Below are 16,345 nucleotides of genomic sequence, written 5' to 3' on the forward strand. Positions count from 1 at the left end.
CAGCTCCAGGTTGAGCTGTTGTTCAGCATCTTAGCTGTGGAGGGCAGTGTCACTGGCCCTCATATGTGGGATCTGAACCGGGGCCCTCTGACATCCCAAGCCAGTTCTTAACCATCGCACCACTCAGCTGGCCCAACTCTTCGATTTTATTATTAGGGTTTTGCCTTCCATTTTCCTTACCATTTTTTATAAGTTCTTTCGTGTAAGCCCAGCTCCACCCAGCCCTCTCAGCCATTCTGAGCCTCTGGGTTTTATTCCTTCTCTATCTCATGTGTAAACCAGAAAATGTGAAATGGGGAAGTCAAGCAACTGCCAAGATTCGTGAAGGTAGAACGCAGGTCCAGTTTTGCTCACCCCTTATGCCCATCCCCTCTCATTGTCCCTGACACAAAGTGGGTGTGCAGCTCAATTGGATGGTAATAACCCAAAGGTACCGGTGGAGCGGTATCATAAGGCATGGGACATTTTTTGGCTACCTTTGTACCAAGGATAGTTTGGCCCCCATTCCTCTCCAAAGACACTATGACCCTGTTATTTAACTTTAATATTTGTTTTTTACTCCCACAGTCGGGTAGTTATAAGGACCTGGGTATGGGACTGGATGGAGTGCTCAGAGGACTGAATCACATAGAACACCCCAATCCGAGTCACTCGGTTGATCCTGGAATGTCTGGGAGGGTGGGGGAGGGGATTGGGAAATGAGAGGGTAGGTAACAATTTTTTAGTAGATTAACTAAGAAATAAACATAAATCATCCTTATCTTTAGACTCATAATTAATTATTTTTAAATAATAGCTTAAGATATAATACACATGCCATAAAATTCACCCTTAAAGTATACAATTCATCGGTTTTAATTATAATGAATTTTTAACAGCTTTATTAGATATACTTCACATACCATAAAACTGAGTTCTTTAGTGTACAACTCAATGGCTTTTAATATACTCATAGTTTTGCAACTATTACCACATTTAATTTTAGAACATTTTCATCACCCCTAAAAAGAAACCCTTTAGCCATCACTCTCTAATATAATTAATTTTTAATGATAGAAATTATCAAAACAAAACTAGCAAGAGTTAAAACAAAACATAGTGAAATCTAACATGACAATAATTCACATTGAAGATTAAAAAAACGATTGACCTATGAGAAAAAAAACACTTTTTTTTTCAGAGGTAATTAACTAAAATAAAACTTTTCAGAGGTAATTAACTAAAATAAAAGTAATAAAGTCTAAAACTTTACTGACTGAAAATTGATAGGAAGAAAATTGTATCTTGACAATAATCTAGATCTGGAAGACATGACCCAGAGGGAAAAAAAATGAGTTTGAAAAACATGATTCCCTGAAGAGAAGACTCACGTTGGGAAAAACCTGATCAATAAAATGTGATAAGGACAAAAACAAACTTGATTGGTAAATCAAATCCTGATTGTAATATGTACTTAGAAAATAATTGATCTCAATGAAAATAATTTCAGTATATTAAAAATGAACGTAAAATACATTAGAAATTATCTAGTTGTGCTTATAGGAATTATAATTGTGCTGAATCAGGAATTAATTTAATGTGGTTTGATTCAAAAGATACTTTCGTTTTTAAAGAGTTTGTATATTGTTTCAGTGGATTCACAGGTATAAAATTCAAACTGTGAAAAATGATCATGTGCTGTGCTAACAGGAGGTACATAAATAGTTGGTAAAGCCAGTATTTTGAGCAGATAGAGAACTTCTCCAGGTACAATCAGTAAAATCTTGTTTGATCTGTTTGACCTTAAATTGTTTTTGTGGCAGGACCTCAAGGGCGAGAAGGGTGACAAGGGAGCCATGGGCAGACCAGGACCTCCTGGACCCTCAGTAGGTCGTTTAGCATCTTGTTGTTCCTTTGAAACATAAAGCAGAGCCTTGGTGCATATTTTAATGTATGATCTACCTCTACATATTAATATTAGCTAAAGCATGATGGGATTTGACCGCAGAGTTCATGACTAGACTAGAATTACTTTATGGCCACTTCTAGCTGAAATCCTTGCACGGTTTACACGCACCCAGTGTCATATTTTGGAATTTATCTTCAGCATCTGTGTTTTTTTAGCATGTTTTTAAATTAACACTCATAATATTTCCCACCCATCATTTCAACATTTTTAAATGTAACCAAATAATTGGAAGGGGAAAGTTAATAAAAATCAATATGTCAAAAATCAATAATTCATAAAACTTGACATACCTCTCATTAATACAGGGACCACCTGGAGAATCTTACGGATCAGAAAAAGGTGCTTCTGGAGAACCTGGCCCACAGGTAACTTGGGAAATTCGGTGTCGTGTGCAGCCTCTGTTAGTATTTAGGACTCATTAGGTGGCAAATATATAAGATGCCCAACTCAAACTAGGTTCCTTTTTTTTTTTAATTTTAAAGACTTGGGAAGTAGAATTTATTTGTTCAAGTAACTGAGAAGTTCAAGGCTAAAACAGGCTTCAAGGACCTAAGAGCCTGAAACAATACAGGCAGGATTCTGCGCTTCACTCTGCTCCCCACTGTGTGTCAGCCTCATTCTCTTCTTTGACAAATGATCTTCTTCCATGTAGAGGGTGATGGAAAAAAGAGCAAGATGTAGCAACAGACAACAGGTTAACGGTATCTGAGGAGAGAGTGCGTGTCTCCCTGTGTCCATGTATAAAATCCCACAGAATCACTCTGACTGGGCCAGTTTGGGTCACATGTCTCATGCTGGAAAAGTGACTGTGGCCAGGAGGGAAAAGCACTGATTGGCCAGGCCAGTTGGGCAGGGGATACTGTGGCTGACAGCCCCACCGAACCACACGGAGTGAGGGAAGGAAATGGGGCACGCTGTGATGAGAAGTGGGGGGCTGGGAAGATAGAACAGCGGCCCTCTCTTCCAGCCAGCTCTCTTCTGGAAAGATTTAAATACACATATTGTCTGAAAACTCTAAAAATTATACACTTGGAAAAGTATATTTTTTTTATAAAAAATATTTTTCAACCAATTTGATTTTTAATTTTATCATGGTGGGTAAATACCATAACAGTGAATCCAAAAGCCCTGTCTGTTTGGACAATGCAATATACCTCTTCTACATATATTTAAACAGAGGCACATCTGGAGTTCAGGGAATTGCCAACATTTCAAATAAATAAATGGGCGGCGACCACCTCCCTCTTTCTGGGTTTCCTTGTTCGCTTCTGGGCTCGGCACTTCCTTCCTCTCCCTTCTACACTGAGCTGGGCAGCATCGACTCTCCTTTATGCTTGGCTCTTAATTTCCTCTCTTTCTTCCTGTGCTCCTCCCTAAGTCCCCATTCTGACTTGTTTCCCCCTTCCCTGGCATGAGAAGGTCCTTGCGTGTTCTGTGAATAAGTTTTTTCTCCTCTTAATAACCGAGTGAGGAAACTCAGTCAGGCTTTGTTGCCTGAGGCCAAGAGGAAATGATTATATCATTAAAGCTTTTCATGTTTATTAAAGTTATCCATAGTCAATAAGTGACATGTTTTTTTGTTTTTATTTTAGGGAAAACCTGGAAAAGATGGTGCTCCTGGTTTTCCTGGTACTGAGGTAAAGACAGGGTTTGCCACAGGTATAGTGAAAATGTCAGTCCTATTAGATCAAGAGGGATTTTTGAGAGTCCCTCTTTTTTTAGTTTTTTCTTTTTTTTCGTTTTTTTTTTCAGTTTTTAAAAATTACATTTGAGAAACATAGTTTCACACTATGAAGAAAGGTCAACTGAGCACATTTTTTTTTTCAAAATAAGGTCAAACTGTTGTGCTTCCTGCAGAAGAAACTGACTCGTGTGTCTTCTGACCCATTTCTCTGCTCTGTTGTTTAGGGAGCCAAAGGCAGCAGGGGCTCCCCCGGGTTAACTGGTGAGGATGGCATGAAGGTAATCCCCTCCCTCGTGTCTTCTCTTCAGGCTTTTTCAATTGGCTGGGTTTTGCCCACCCTTTTTCCCACACACACCCTGGAACGAGGTACAAGGAATTATAATCAGAGTTCGTTAAAATACCTTCATATATTTAAGAAGAAATAACAGATGTGGCAACCTTACTTAAACACTCAAAGTGCAGTCTTTTGCGTGTTCTATGTCATAGAAGCGGGCTGACTTAGGACCAGTGAGCTTTCAGCTCCCCTTCAGGAAGGAGTTGGAAAAGGCCTGCAATCGTAGGAAGTTTCTGGTCACTGGAGGTCAAGCGGAGGCTGGGTGAGCCCCACGAGTCTCAAGCTGGGTCACTAAACACTGAAAGGTCATCATCAATTAATTGTGAAGTGTATTTTATGTCGTTTCTTTCTGACAACATAACGACAGACATTTTCCAATAATTTTTATATGTAGGGATAGGTGCAAATTCAAGGTTCATCCTATAATAGTATCACTTCCAGTAGAACTCTGAAATACCTTCCTGAGTAGGCAAGAAAGAGGGGTAGTTACAGCTGGGTCACTGGGAACCCCGTAAGACCCACAGCCTGCTTTTCCTGAGCCTCTCACCTGGGTGAGAGCTCGGCAGTGTGCAATGCACGTGAACATTCTTGGAAGATAGTGGTGCGGAAGAAACGTGGAAAAACACCAAACAATAGCCCTTTCTTCAGGACCTGGTGGATAGGATTCTTGACCCTGATACAGCCCTCCAGGAAAATAATCTGAAGTCAATACCCCTCTCGCTTTAACTTTTCTGCGTTACATAGAAAAACCACATTACTTTAGCATTGATTTATGATTAAACTGTGCATTTTGCTTCTTAATATGCTTTTAAATACATGAATACTTTTGTTTAATGTATGTACTCATAATTTGTAACTGTTTTTTCACCACAGGGGTGGAAAGGGGACATCGGCCCTCCAGGATTTCGTGGTCCAGTAAGTATAATTAAAGACAATATCAATGTCACATTTGATCAAGTCCTTCAAAGTGTCAAGGAAATTTTGAATCAATGTTTCTCAATAACTGTTATGATAGAGATTATAGTATTTACCTGTTCATCAAACCAGGGCAAAAAATAGCTGTTGTCATTATTTGTCCATTTGAATGGACAAATATTTCTATTTCATCCTAGTTGGTGCCTGGAATGCACTAGTAATGCCCATCGCGGGCTGTGGAGAGGAAGAAAACCTTTGTCTAGTCAGACCTAGCCCAAGGTGATCCTGCATCCTGAGTAGAGAAGGGCTGCAGTGGAGGGCAGCTGGCCACCCAGGGGTGAGGGAGCCAGCTCTACCCTCTCCAGCTGGGCCCGGTTAGGACAACTACTGCACTTTCAGGAAGCAGGAACACAACCATGGGTTTCATGCAAAGCCAGCAAAAACCAGTGACCTCAGCCCAAGCTCTATGACGATAGGCAGTCTCCCTTCTCCAACAAGAGCATGGATTCAATGGCTGTCAGGAGGGCCGGCCGAGTGGCACATTGGTTAAGAACTGGCTTGGGACACCAGAGGGCCTCAGTTCAGATCCCACATATGAGGGCCGGTGACACTGCCCTCCACAAAAAAAAACAACCAAAAAACAAAACCAAACCTCAATGGCTGTCAGGAGTAAACGGGACCCAGACTCTGAATGCTGGTACCTGTTCCTCTCCCGTCTCAAAAGACAGTGGTTCTCACATGTGGCATGTGTTCAGCAGGGCTGCCATTTATGATTGTGCAGAACAGTCCATGCTGGCAGGAAAGTCATGAGGATGGGGGAGGGGCGTCCTGTTATGCAGTCCTCAGACCAGGTAATTGACCTCACTAACCAGGCAGGGTCTTGAAAATGTGCGTCTTTACACTACAAGCAAATGATTCAGAATCAAGTAGTCCCCAAAAAACGTTTATGCAGTTGCCAGGAAAATGAAACGCACTATTTTGTGAAAGCACTTAGCCTAACACCTGGCAGGTACACACACACACCATTATGGATTTTATGATGGAGGTTATTGCATTATTATGGTTGTTATTATTATGAATTCTTCTTTGTGATTTTATACATATTGCTTCACCATAAAGCTCTTGTTACTTCATCTTTAAACAAGTCAACAAAGTCATTGTCCCCATACAGCATATGAAAATACAAAACAGAGTTTTTTAAACTTTTATATTTTCATCTTCTTTCCTTCAAGATAAATGTGTTGAATTCTCACTGGTATCTACTTGCCAGATGTACTTCCGAGGAATTCTAAGTATTTCTACCTTACTGTGTGTTTTCTTTTGCTCAGTTCTATGTAACTCTGCAGCTTCTCCTAACTTCAGAGGAAGTTCTGCTTAGGAAGTAGATAGTCAAGGAGACCAGGTCCACTGAGCATGTCAGAAAAAATAGTCCTCGATCATTGCAGGTGTTTTGAAATTTAAAGAAACAGTCATACAATATGTATGTTTTGATGTGGGTGCCAACATACTCTGAAATAAACTGAGTCCATCATGACAAGAATTTTTAAAAAGTGAAATAGAATAGAATAAAAAAAATCAGAGTTGATCATGTGGTAAGTCACTATTTTGTGAAACTTAATATCTGTACACATCATCACACATACATAGATACAAGGTGTAATCAAACAATACCATGAATGTTGAAATAAAAAAACTTATTACGGTAAAAGACACATTGCATTAATCCCCCTCCAATTACTCCCCCTCACTTTGAGCATACTTACCCCTGTTTTTGCCACTTTCTGAAGCAGTTCTGGAAGTCCTCTTTCATGAGTGTCTTTAGTTGTGCTGTCGTGGCTGCCTTAATGTCCTGAATTATTTTAACATGGAGCATTGTCATGATGGAGAATAACTTACAGCACACTTGAAAACACACCTTCTCTCAACCATAGCTCACACCCGATTGGCTGCACCGAACAAGCTGAAACTTATCACACACTGTTACTAAGGTTCGACATGCTGCATCCCATATTGAAGAACCCTGCGTTTCCATTGGATGGCACTCAGCTACAGCATTCATCATATTTTGTGATCACAACAGAAAGGCTCCGTGTCATACATTGCTTCAGGTATACGGCAATTTCTGTCTAATAAAAACATTACGGTGTGTCCTCATCCACGTTATTCACTGGACCTGGCACCATGTAACTTCAGGCTCTTCCCCAAAGTCAAAATGATTCAGAGCATCGAGATAGCCACGACAGAGCAACTAAAGACACTCATGAAAAAGGACTTCCAGAACTGCTTCAGAAAGTGGCAAGAACGATGGGATACGTGTGTTCAAAGAAAGGGGGAGTATTTTGAGGGGCATTAATGGCAATGTGTCTTTCAGTGTAACAAAATTTTTAAAATTGAAACAGTCACCGTATTATTTGATCACACCTCGTCTGTATGTATGTGTATGTGCATATCAATGTGAGTGTGTCAGCTGAGTCACACCATAAAATGTATTTCTAATTGAAAGCTTGTGGAATACATGATATCATGGTACCAGGAACGTCAGCTTTTATCTTTAAATGTATCCATCCCAAACACATGACTGCCATATTTCTGCTAACACATAAACCTAAGAATTGAGGGAAATAGGGAAAGTGTCAGTTTGGCCAAAAATAAGAAGAAATTGAAGTAACTGCATTTGATGAGATGTTCATAAACAGCTATCCTTTCTCTTTCTTCATTTTTTCCCCCCTTTAAGACAGAATATTATGATGCATACCAGGAGAAGGGAGATAAGGGCATTCCAGGCCCCCCAGGGCCCAAAGGAGCTCGTGGCCCCCCGGGTGAGCATCAGTTTCTTCCTTAAGAATTTGCTGGTCATTTCCTTGTCTTTCTTTCAAGGTAATGTCTATATGTGCTGGTAGACCTAGAATTTTCAGGGGGAAAGAAGGTCTCCTAATTTTCATGGACGGTGGTATTTTTTTAGTGTCTCCTAATTTTCATATTTCATAATAAAATTTCCCATAGAAGGTAATTAAATTATCTTTGTATAGGAAAGCATGAAATTCAAGTCTGACAAGCATGGTCAGAGGGCAGGTGAGGGCGTGTAAGAAATCTGAAATCAGGGCCGGCAGAGTGGCTCAGTTGGTTAAGAGCTCACTCAAGAGTTTGAGCTCTGAGCAACAGCAGTTCGAGTCCAGCCCGAGCTGAGCAGCCGCTGAGCTGCCAACAGGTAGCAGGATGGCTCAGCTGAAAAAAAAAAAAAATCTGAAATCACAGCGGGATGACAAAAGTGAAAACGGAGACCCTGAAAAGCTGGAATTTGAGCAAAGCCACACAAATAGTGACAAGGGGGGACTGAACCCCTGGTTTCCTGATTCCTGGCACCGTGAATTAAAGACATACTTACTTATATTCTCTCCCTTTTCATAGATGGGAAAAGTCCAAGCCAATGCCTCATCTCTGGCTACACACTAGGACCCCCAGAACTTTTAAATGATGACCATGTCAAAGTCCTATCCTTGTGACTTTGATGTAATTGTCTAAAGCAGGGCCCTGTATACTAGCAGATCGTAAAAGCTCCTTAGATTATTGTAGTATGCAGCAAGATTGAGAACCACTGATCTAGGCAAATTAGTGATATCAGCAAGATTTCCAAGGAGTTTTCATAGTGGAAAACTTCCCAGTGCATTTAAATAACTGGACAGATAAGTATAGACATAGATACAGATTTTTTTTTTATGCAATGTTAGAGCTAGAAGTAATCTGAGATGGAAGAATGGGCCAACCTCCAGGTCCTGGACAATTTCAGCTGTTTGATTTTCTTGCATCCGAACCATCAGTTTGGCAAAGTGCCAAACACAGAGCAGCCTCTTGGTGAATCCCTCAGAATTACCTGAAAATGAGAAAGTAGCATGATTCACTTTTGAGTGTGAGACAACCAAGAGCAGTGTCTTCTCTGTTGTTTCTCTAAATAAGCTAAGTTTTCTGATCTTAATCTAGGTGAGAGTGGAGAAAAAGCACTAAAAATATTTATTATTAATTATTATTATATTGTCACCCATGGAGTCAAAAATGGTGGGGAGGAGAGTGTTTGTTATCTTCATGAGCCATTAATTACTGCTATGTATTTCTAGGTCCTACGGGCCCTCCCGGAGTTCCTGGAAGACCTGGTATGTACATGTTTCTCTGGGTAGCAATCAAAATGCAATTAAAAAAGAAAAAAACACTGCTCTCCAGTAAGTTTGCATTGTTTACATAAGGCAAACCTGTCATTAATTGGTATAAAAGTGTTTGTAAATTCTTGTTAACTTTGTGACCTGCAGTGGAGGAGGAGGTGGAAGCTGACACGGTGTTACAGAAATACTCTTTTTACTTCTCAGTGGTTTTAACTAAGTGTAAGATGGTGACTTTGGTGCATAAGCAGACGCCCAGAAAAATTCAGAGGTGCAGAGATAGAAAATAACAGTTTTATGGTAATTAGTTTGGCTGAAAATGACAGTTTTCATAATGCATCACAAGTTGCATAAGAATTCATAGATCATACTTTTTATGTAAAGTTTTAAAATTTATAATATATCATTTATGGGTACATAGACAATTCCATAAAGTGTAGAAACATCCATGAATCACTAGAATAGTTGCCTCTTGAAAGCAGAAGGAGAATAGGATTAAGGATGATTCCACTGTGGCCTGAGTTATAACTGTAATGCTATAATGTGTCATCCTGTAAAGGAAAGGAAAATAGGGAAAAAAATAGCAAAGACTTGAGAAGCCCTACCATTGGTTGTATTTTTCTCTATACCATGTTGAATATGTAAGCTATTTCATAATTTTGAAAATGAATTATAATTAAGCGGCTTGAAGAATGATGTATATATTATAATCCCTTTTTAAAAACTGATGAATGGGTAAATATTGTGTATACTTGTGTATGCAAGGGGATATATACATCAAACGGTTGACAGTGGGTATCTCTTGAAATTGCATTGGGGTGAAAGGTATTTTAGAGGTCTGGCCAAAGATTGCAGAAGACTTCCTTCTCCCTACCAGGCCCCTGAGTAATGATAAGCTCCTTTAAGAAGCCAGTGAGTGAAAATTACAAAGCTCTAAAGCAGTGTCAATCAGAGGCATTTACCTTTATGCCAAAATCCTTATGCTCAAGAATCAGAAATAATCAGATGTTACCCCTGCTATTTTCTCAGCCCTTTCATGGTAAGGCCTCTCACCTTAGCAGTTAAACAGTTTTCAAGGCAAGGATTCAAGACTGTCTCCCTCCTCACATCCTCATTATCTTAAGAGGGACAGATGAAACGGGTCTTGTACCACCGGGCACAGCTTCTCTCCCAGGAGGTGCCTCCCCCCACCACCACCACCACCACGGCCTTTTATAACTAAGACAATTGGCAGGCATAAAGCCCAATTACAACTTTCTCTGTTACTTTTGGACACTGAAAGGTATGCACCTTCTAGTCTCTAATAAAAATAAATAAATAAATAAATACAGGGCCGGCCGAGTGGCACAATGGTTAAGAACTGGCTTGGGACGCCAGAGGGCCCCGGTTCAGATCCCACATATGAGGGCCAGTGACACTGCCCTCCACAGCTAAGATGCTGAACAACAGCTCAACCTGGAGCTGGGCTGCCGTGAGTTGCCGGCGACGGCGTAGGCTGCAGCCCCTGCTGCAGTGGGTTGCCATGGGCTACCGTGTGTAGCCAGCAGCCAGCGTGAGCGGCCAGCAGCCACAGTGAGCGGCCGTCCAGAGGCCAGCGATTGATCTGCCTCGCCCGGGAAGAGAGCAATGATGGTGCCAACTTGGGCCAGTGAAGCAACGTCCTCCACAACTAGACTGAAGAACAAAAACAACAGCAACTTGTCTGTTTCCCCTTCCCCCAATTCCCCAATAAAAATCTTTAAAAAACAAAAAACATACAAAATAGCATATATTGAATAATTTCTCATGAAGTCCTTTTAAATAAAAAGACGATGGTGCATCCCAAGCCCTGTTTCAGTCCCTTGTAATAAACGACATGTTACTTTGTGGGCATGGAGTGTGCTGTAGTAATTTAACAAGGTCCCAGGTGAAGGAAGGTCTTCACTTCTTATTTCATATGCTTTATATACCTCTCACTTGTGCAACTTTTATAAATCAGAATACATCACATTTTGTAATTGAAAAATAAACATATATTAATCAGGAAAAAAATTGTAAATACAATGAAATGATTCTTTTCTCCAAGGGTCATCAAAGGCTGGCCTGAGAGGAGCTCCTGGACCACCAGGCGTGAAAGGGAGTAAAGGAGAGCAAGGACCCCCAGGAAAGAACACAGCGGGGTCTCCCGGGTCCCCAGGTTGTCCTGGTCCTCCAGGCCCTCCAGGACCGCCGGGATCTCCAGGACCGCCAGGTAAAGAAGCCGAATGGGGCCCCTTTTGTGTACAGCGCCCAGTGACATATGTGTACACACCAGACAGAGGTCCTGGACCTTACCTGAAGCGTGGCCATCGGCCTGCGTGGAACTTCCAAGTTAGCTTGCCTTTGGTGTTTCATTGTATAAGCTACCTGTGAAAGCAGCTCTGGTGGCATGACTGTTTTGCAAGTGCAGCAAAGCTTTTAGCCTGAGTTCCCACAGGTGGCAGAGCAGGAGGCAGGGATAAGGGCCATAGAGCAGGAAAGCAGGGATGGTTATCAAGTGGGTGGAGGCTAAGAGCAACCGCCTGTTCAGTCCCTGGAAACTGTCTTCTAAGAAGCTGTGCAACTTTGTCTCAGGATAATATGTCCCAGGGAAGAAAGGGGGAAGAATGTATCCATCGAGTCCTATTTCTCTGGGGTCACAGATGTGCTCCCATGGGACTAGACTAACCACCCCCACACACTTCTGGGATGGGTTTGCCTAGCTCCCAGGGCATCCCATGCCTTGTCAGCAGGGAAGCCCCAGGACAAGAGGCCAGAGGTGTGCAGTATAGTTACGGGGCAAGACGCTACCCTGTGAGGTGGGTCGGAGACCAGAGAGCTGAGGCCCAGAGGATTTGAAGTGGTACCTGGAGGTTCTGATGCTGGTGTCATTTCCTCTCTGACTCTCTAAAGAGCCATTTAGCTGATAGATACACAGAACCTGTGAAAATGTTGGTCACCCTTTGTATTTTAAGTACCTTTACTGGCAGGAGCCTGAGAAGGCTTTAGCTTAATACTCAACCCTCCTAATAGCCTTGAGAATCTTCTAGGTGTCAGGGATTTTCTGAAAGAAAAGAGACATTTACAATTGTTATGATTATAAACCTAGAAAATCCAAAAGAACAATCTGGAAAAGTCTTAGCATTACTAAGATAATTCAGTTAAGTGTCTGGTTATGTGAGCAATATTTTTAAAAGATACGAGTTAGGCCAATAACAATTTAAGAAATTGTCCCATTAATAAAAAGATATAATGTCCAAGAACAAACCTGGCAAGCTATGGTGTAGACCTATGTAGAAAACAAAGCAAAACTAAGCTAAACTAAAACTCTACTATGTGCCAGAGATTTTAACAATTGCTAGCCCTCCAACTCTTTTTCAAGATGTAGGTTGTGTCCTCATTTTATGGATGGCAAGCCTGATGAGCTCCATTCTTGGACTTAATGAATGCTAAAGTCGGCATCTGGACCTGGGGTGCCTGCAGGGGAACAGTCCCTCTCCCCTCAGACTGCCCTGGTTTCCTCTCTTCTCTTGTCTAAGCATCTCCTGTCTGTCTGTCCAGTTGCATCTTCAAGTTTAGGTCCCGCAGAAAATTTTCACTGAGCTCACACCCTCTGACACCCATGCTTACTGCAATTATAGAATTTTTCACATTTTTTTGTCTTTGTCAGTTTCCCCTGCAAGAATCAAAACTCCTTGAGGTCAGGGACTGTGTCTAGTTTGCTGTTTTATGCCCCAGCACGTAGCATAGGGGTTTGGAATATTGTGGGTACTTGAATGTTAGTTGCATTAAGGATGAAATGAGCATGAAAATGTGTAAGTATATACAAATGTATAAATGTGCAAGTATACATATAAGCCTACATTAAGTATAAACTGCCATCAGATTATACTGTTTAAAGATAACTATCCAGTCATCTTAAAGACACAGGAAACTGGATCTCAAAATGGTCATTCTTTTCATAGTCAAGCAGACATAAATCACATTCCATTTAAATTAAATGTTTCCTAGTAATAATTAATAATAATAATAAGTTAATTAATTAAGTGTTTCCACTGTTACCTTATTGCTCTGAAATTTGGGGCAGCTATCGGTACTGTGTTTAAATATTTAGTTTTATCACCATTGCCTTCAACCTATGGGTCCAAGACCAAAAACTGGGTCCTGGAACACAGTAGTTTAAGAGAGTTAACCATTCATTGTGATGTGATAGTAGTAGATATCTGTGGGAGACTCGGCAGAGCTTTCTTGGAGAGCTGCTTGAAGAAGGACAAACTCAACTGATGTGAAGAAGCAATAAGGAGAAAACAGGGGGCACCCTGAGTCAGAATTTTTTCATCAGTATGTACTAAGCATCTACAATACATCAGGGAGATACAATGTATCCAATATACACAGAAGAACAAGATTTGACCCTTTGCCTGGAAATGCAAACGGCTAGTCTGGAAATAATTAGAAATAATGGAGTAAGATAACACGGTTGATTATGTGACAAGAAATACCATATAATGAATGACCTTTCAAAGAACCACCACATCAGTTATCAAAAACTACTATCATGGGGGCAACGTGAAAGGGAAGGCGGGTCAATATGCTTTTCAGTTAAAAAAAAAAACAAAACAGCTTCCAAAACAAATATGGGGGGAAATGCACATAAGATAATACATATTACTAAAACACTTGGTAATTGAAAATGAAAACACTTAAAGACATTTTTTAAAAGTTGCTTTGGTGTTGTCTTTCTGTAGGTGGCATCATTTTTCGCAAAGGTGTACCTGGAGACCCTGGCCTTCCGGGCCAGGTGGGGCCTCCAGGAATCCCAGGAGTGGATGGGCACAAAGGTTAGTTCAATCAATGGTGCTGTTCTATTAGAATAAGCCATTTTCATCACCATTTCTATCACTGACTTTTTTCCCCGTGACACAATGGTGAACCTAAACAGCAGACAGTCAGGGGTGGCTTCTTTTTCCAAAAGAATTAGCTGAAACGATTCATTTATCTGTACATCATTCATGTGTTTAGCATCCATGCAATACACCATTGCCTATTGCTAGAATGTGAGTTTTAGCCTGCCCTCGAGGAGACAAACACTGAAATAGTAGATGATTTCTACTCGACTCGGGATTTCCACTCTAAGAACACCAAGAAGCTCAGCTGGATAAAGCAAGCCAATAGAATAGATGACTGATTTTTTATGAATATGTAAACTATCCTAGATGACTTTCAGGACATGAAGAAAATTAAAATGTAAGGAATGACATTTGTGCGTTTGGAAGATAGCTGTCTTTTCTGCAGACTCGGTGTGGGTTTATGAGTAATACAAGCATGCTCTCTTTGCAGGGGAGCCAGGCCTCGTGTGCACCGATTGTCCTTGTGTCCCAGGGCCTCCGGGCCTCCCAGGATTGCCGGGGCGGCATGGCCTGAAGGGAATCCCAGGTACAGACAATCTGCACACAAGTGTTTTTACAAGTACAAAAGGGTCAACTCACTGGGCTGTGAAAAAGGGTATCAGAGCTCTGGATGTTGTGATGGGGTTTACAGGAGCTCTGAGGGAGATTTTCAAAAACACACACTGTTAGCATAAAATAAGCCAAAATCACATAAACGCTGGCATTTTTCCCTGTTCCGTCTTAGTTGCTGACCTCTAGCAAACTATTGTGTTATCCAGGAATTGTAAACTCAGAATCCCACAGGGGAGACCAGCAGGTAACTTGGAGGAGTGAGGCAGCCATACTAAACACAGACCACTTTTTTCTTCCAGAGAGAAATGAGCTCTCTCCTATTTGTTTCCTGAATGACACCACTCGTCTCAGCCCATTTTCTCATGTCCCCCATTTGATAGAGTCAAGGGCATATGTGCCATCTCACGTTCCTCTTAAGGATACAAGTGCAATAAAAAGTGCACCAGTGGCCTCAGTGCTGAGGACAGTAGAGCGTGGTGAGGACTGCGGCAACCTGGAGGTGGCACGTTAAAAGGAGCCATCAGGCACTCAACTTCAGACTTGTTCCTTTGCCAGATTTTAGGCCCCGGATTAATAAATCTTCCTACTTTTTGAGAAGAAATTAGGATGTTTATCTAAACTCTCATGTTTTTTTAATGTTAGACATTAATTTTTGAAGAAAAATAAACATTGCATAGGCCAATATTCTGAGGGCTAAATAAAGCCTATGTCACTTCAGGTGTCGACACCTGAGCCAAACAAGGACTCTCACACCAACACTGTCACTCCAGGCTGTCACCGACTCTGCTGTCCTACCTCGCCCTTCTTCAGCCAAAAGACTGGCTGTGGACAAAACCTTCGAGTAGAAAATCTTTATTTATTAGGTGGGCTCCTCTGCCCCTGTGCCCCTCCCCTGGTGACCCAGTGACTCTCATGTGGCACCACACACAGTCTTGTTTCTGCCATCAGCATCTTGGTCTTTAGATGCTGTGATCAAATTTTTATTATTAACCAATAAGAGGTCAGGCTACGGAGCCCTTGGTCATGTGCTAGGCACTGTTCTACGTGTCTTCTGTGCCTCCATGCCTTATTCCTCACATCAAACCTAGAGGCAAGTGCTATCATAACCCCATTTGACCAATGAGGGAGCCGAGGCATAAGGTGACGTAGCTAATAAGTGGTAGAGCCCGGACTCAAACCCAGACACCATCCTCCGGAGGCAGCTCTCGCCCTCTACACCAGCATCCCTTCATTGCTGTACCGGGGCTGCCCTTTGAGGCCAGTTAATCCAAAGGTCTCCCTGGCAACATACATAAGGGGACGTTTGTGTGTTGCCACTGTCCGGTGCATACTTGCATTGGCACAGGTCTTTGGGGAGGCTGGTGCTCAGCCCAAAGAAAACAGGCTAATGGTGGCAGCTGTGGGCACCATGGACAGCCAAGAGAGGAGGCGCATTCAGGCAGGGATCCTTTGTCACTCTCAAATCCTACCCACTTCTTTATAAACACTTTATCCCTTTGTAGTCGCTGTCCTCTGACTCCCTGGGACAGGCCTGAGAGGGAAAGACGGGCAAAGGGTGAGGTGAGGGGCTTTTCCCAAGCAGCTCCTGCTCAGTGCCCAAGTCTCTGGGGGAAATGTTCCATTAAAACAAAAACTAAAAAGGATGGAGGGAAGAAGAGGGAGAAAGGGAAGGATGGAGGAAGGGAGGGAAGGAAAGAGGGAGAGAGGCAGGGAGAAAAAAAGGAAAGCAATCGTTATTTTCCTACATTCCCTTGGGTGACCTCTGGCCCATAAGCAACTAGTCGTACTGTTATATTTTCTGTGGTTTCTCTACATTTGGCAGATGCCAGGTGTAGCTCAAAGAATCGAAAACCA

The 16,345-nt window shown here is 41.8% G+C and overlaps 1 protein-coding gene across 1 annotated transcript in view; it reads left to right on the top strand.

The window, feature by feature from the left end:
- The window catches only part of COL4A3 (collagen type IV alpha 3 chain), a gene marked incomplete at its 5' end in the record, with an annotated part of 68,989 nt that overhangs the window by 11,032 nt on the left and 41,612 nt on the right, over nucleotides 1-16,345 (top strand). The window contains 10 exons of the mRNA XM_019657055.1: nucleotides 1,803-1,865; nucleotides 2,254-2,313; nucleotides 3,541-3,585; nucleotides 3,857-3,910; nucleotides 4,840-4,881; nucleotides 7,616-7,700; nucleotides 8,994-9,029; nucleotides 11,098-11,262; nucleotides 13,778-13,870; nucleotides 14,370-14,465. Of these exons, the coding sequence (XP_019512600.1) occupies nucleotides 1,803-1,865; nucleotides 2,254-2,313; nucleotides 3,541-3,585; nucleotides 3,857-3,910; nucleotides 4,840-4,881; nucleotides 7,616-7,700; nucleotides 8,994-9,029; nucleotides 11,098-11,262; nucleotides 13,778-13,870; nucleotides 14,370-14,465 (739 nt within the window). The remainder of the gene's footprint in view (nucleotides 1-1,802; nucleotides 1,866-2,253; nucleotides 2,314-3,540; nucleotides 3,586-3,856; nucleotides 3,911-4,839; nucleotides 4,882-7,615; nucleotides 7,701-8,993; nucleotides 9,030-11,097; nucleotides 11,263-13,777; nucleotides 13,871-14,369; nucleotides 14,466-16,345) is intronic.

This window comes from Hipposideros armiger, unplaced genomic scaffold (assembly GCF_001890085.2).
Source record: "Hipposideros armiger isolate ML-2016 unplaced genomic scaffold, ASM189008v1 scaffold_273, whole genome shotgun sequence".
NCBI lineage: Eukaryota > Metazoa > Chordata > Mammalia > Chiroptera > Hipposideridae > Hipposideros > Hipposideros armiger.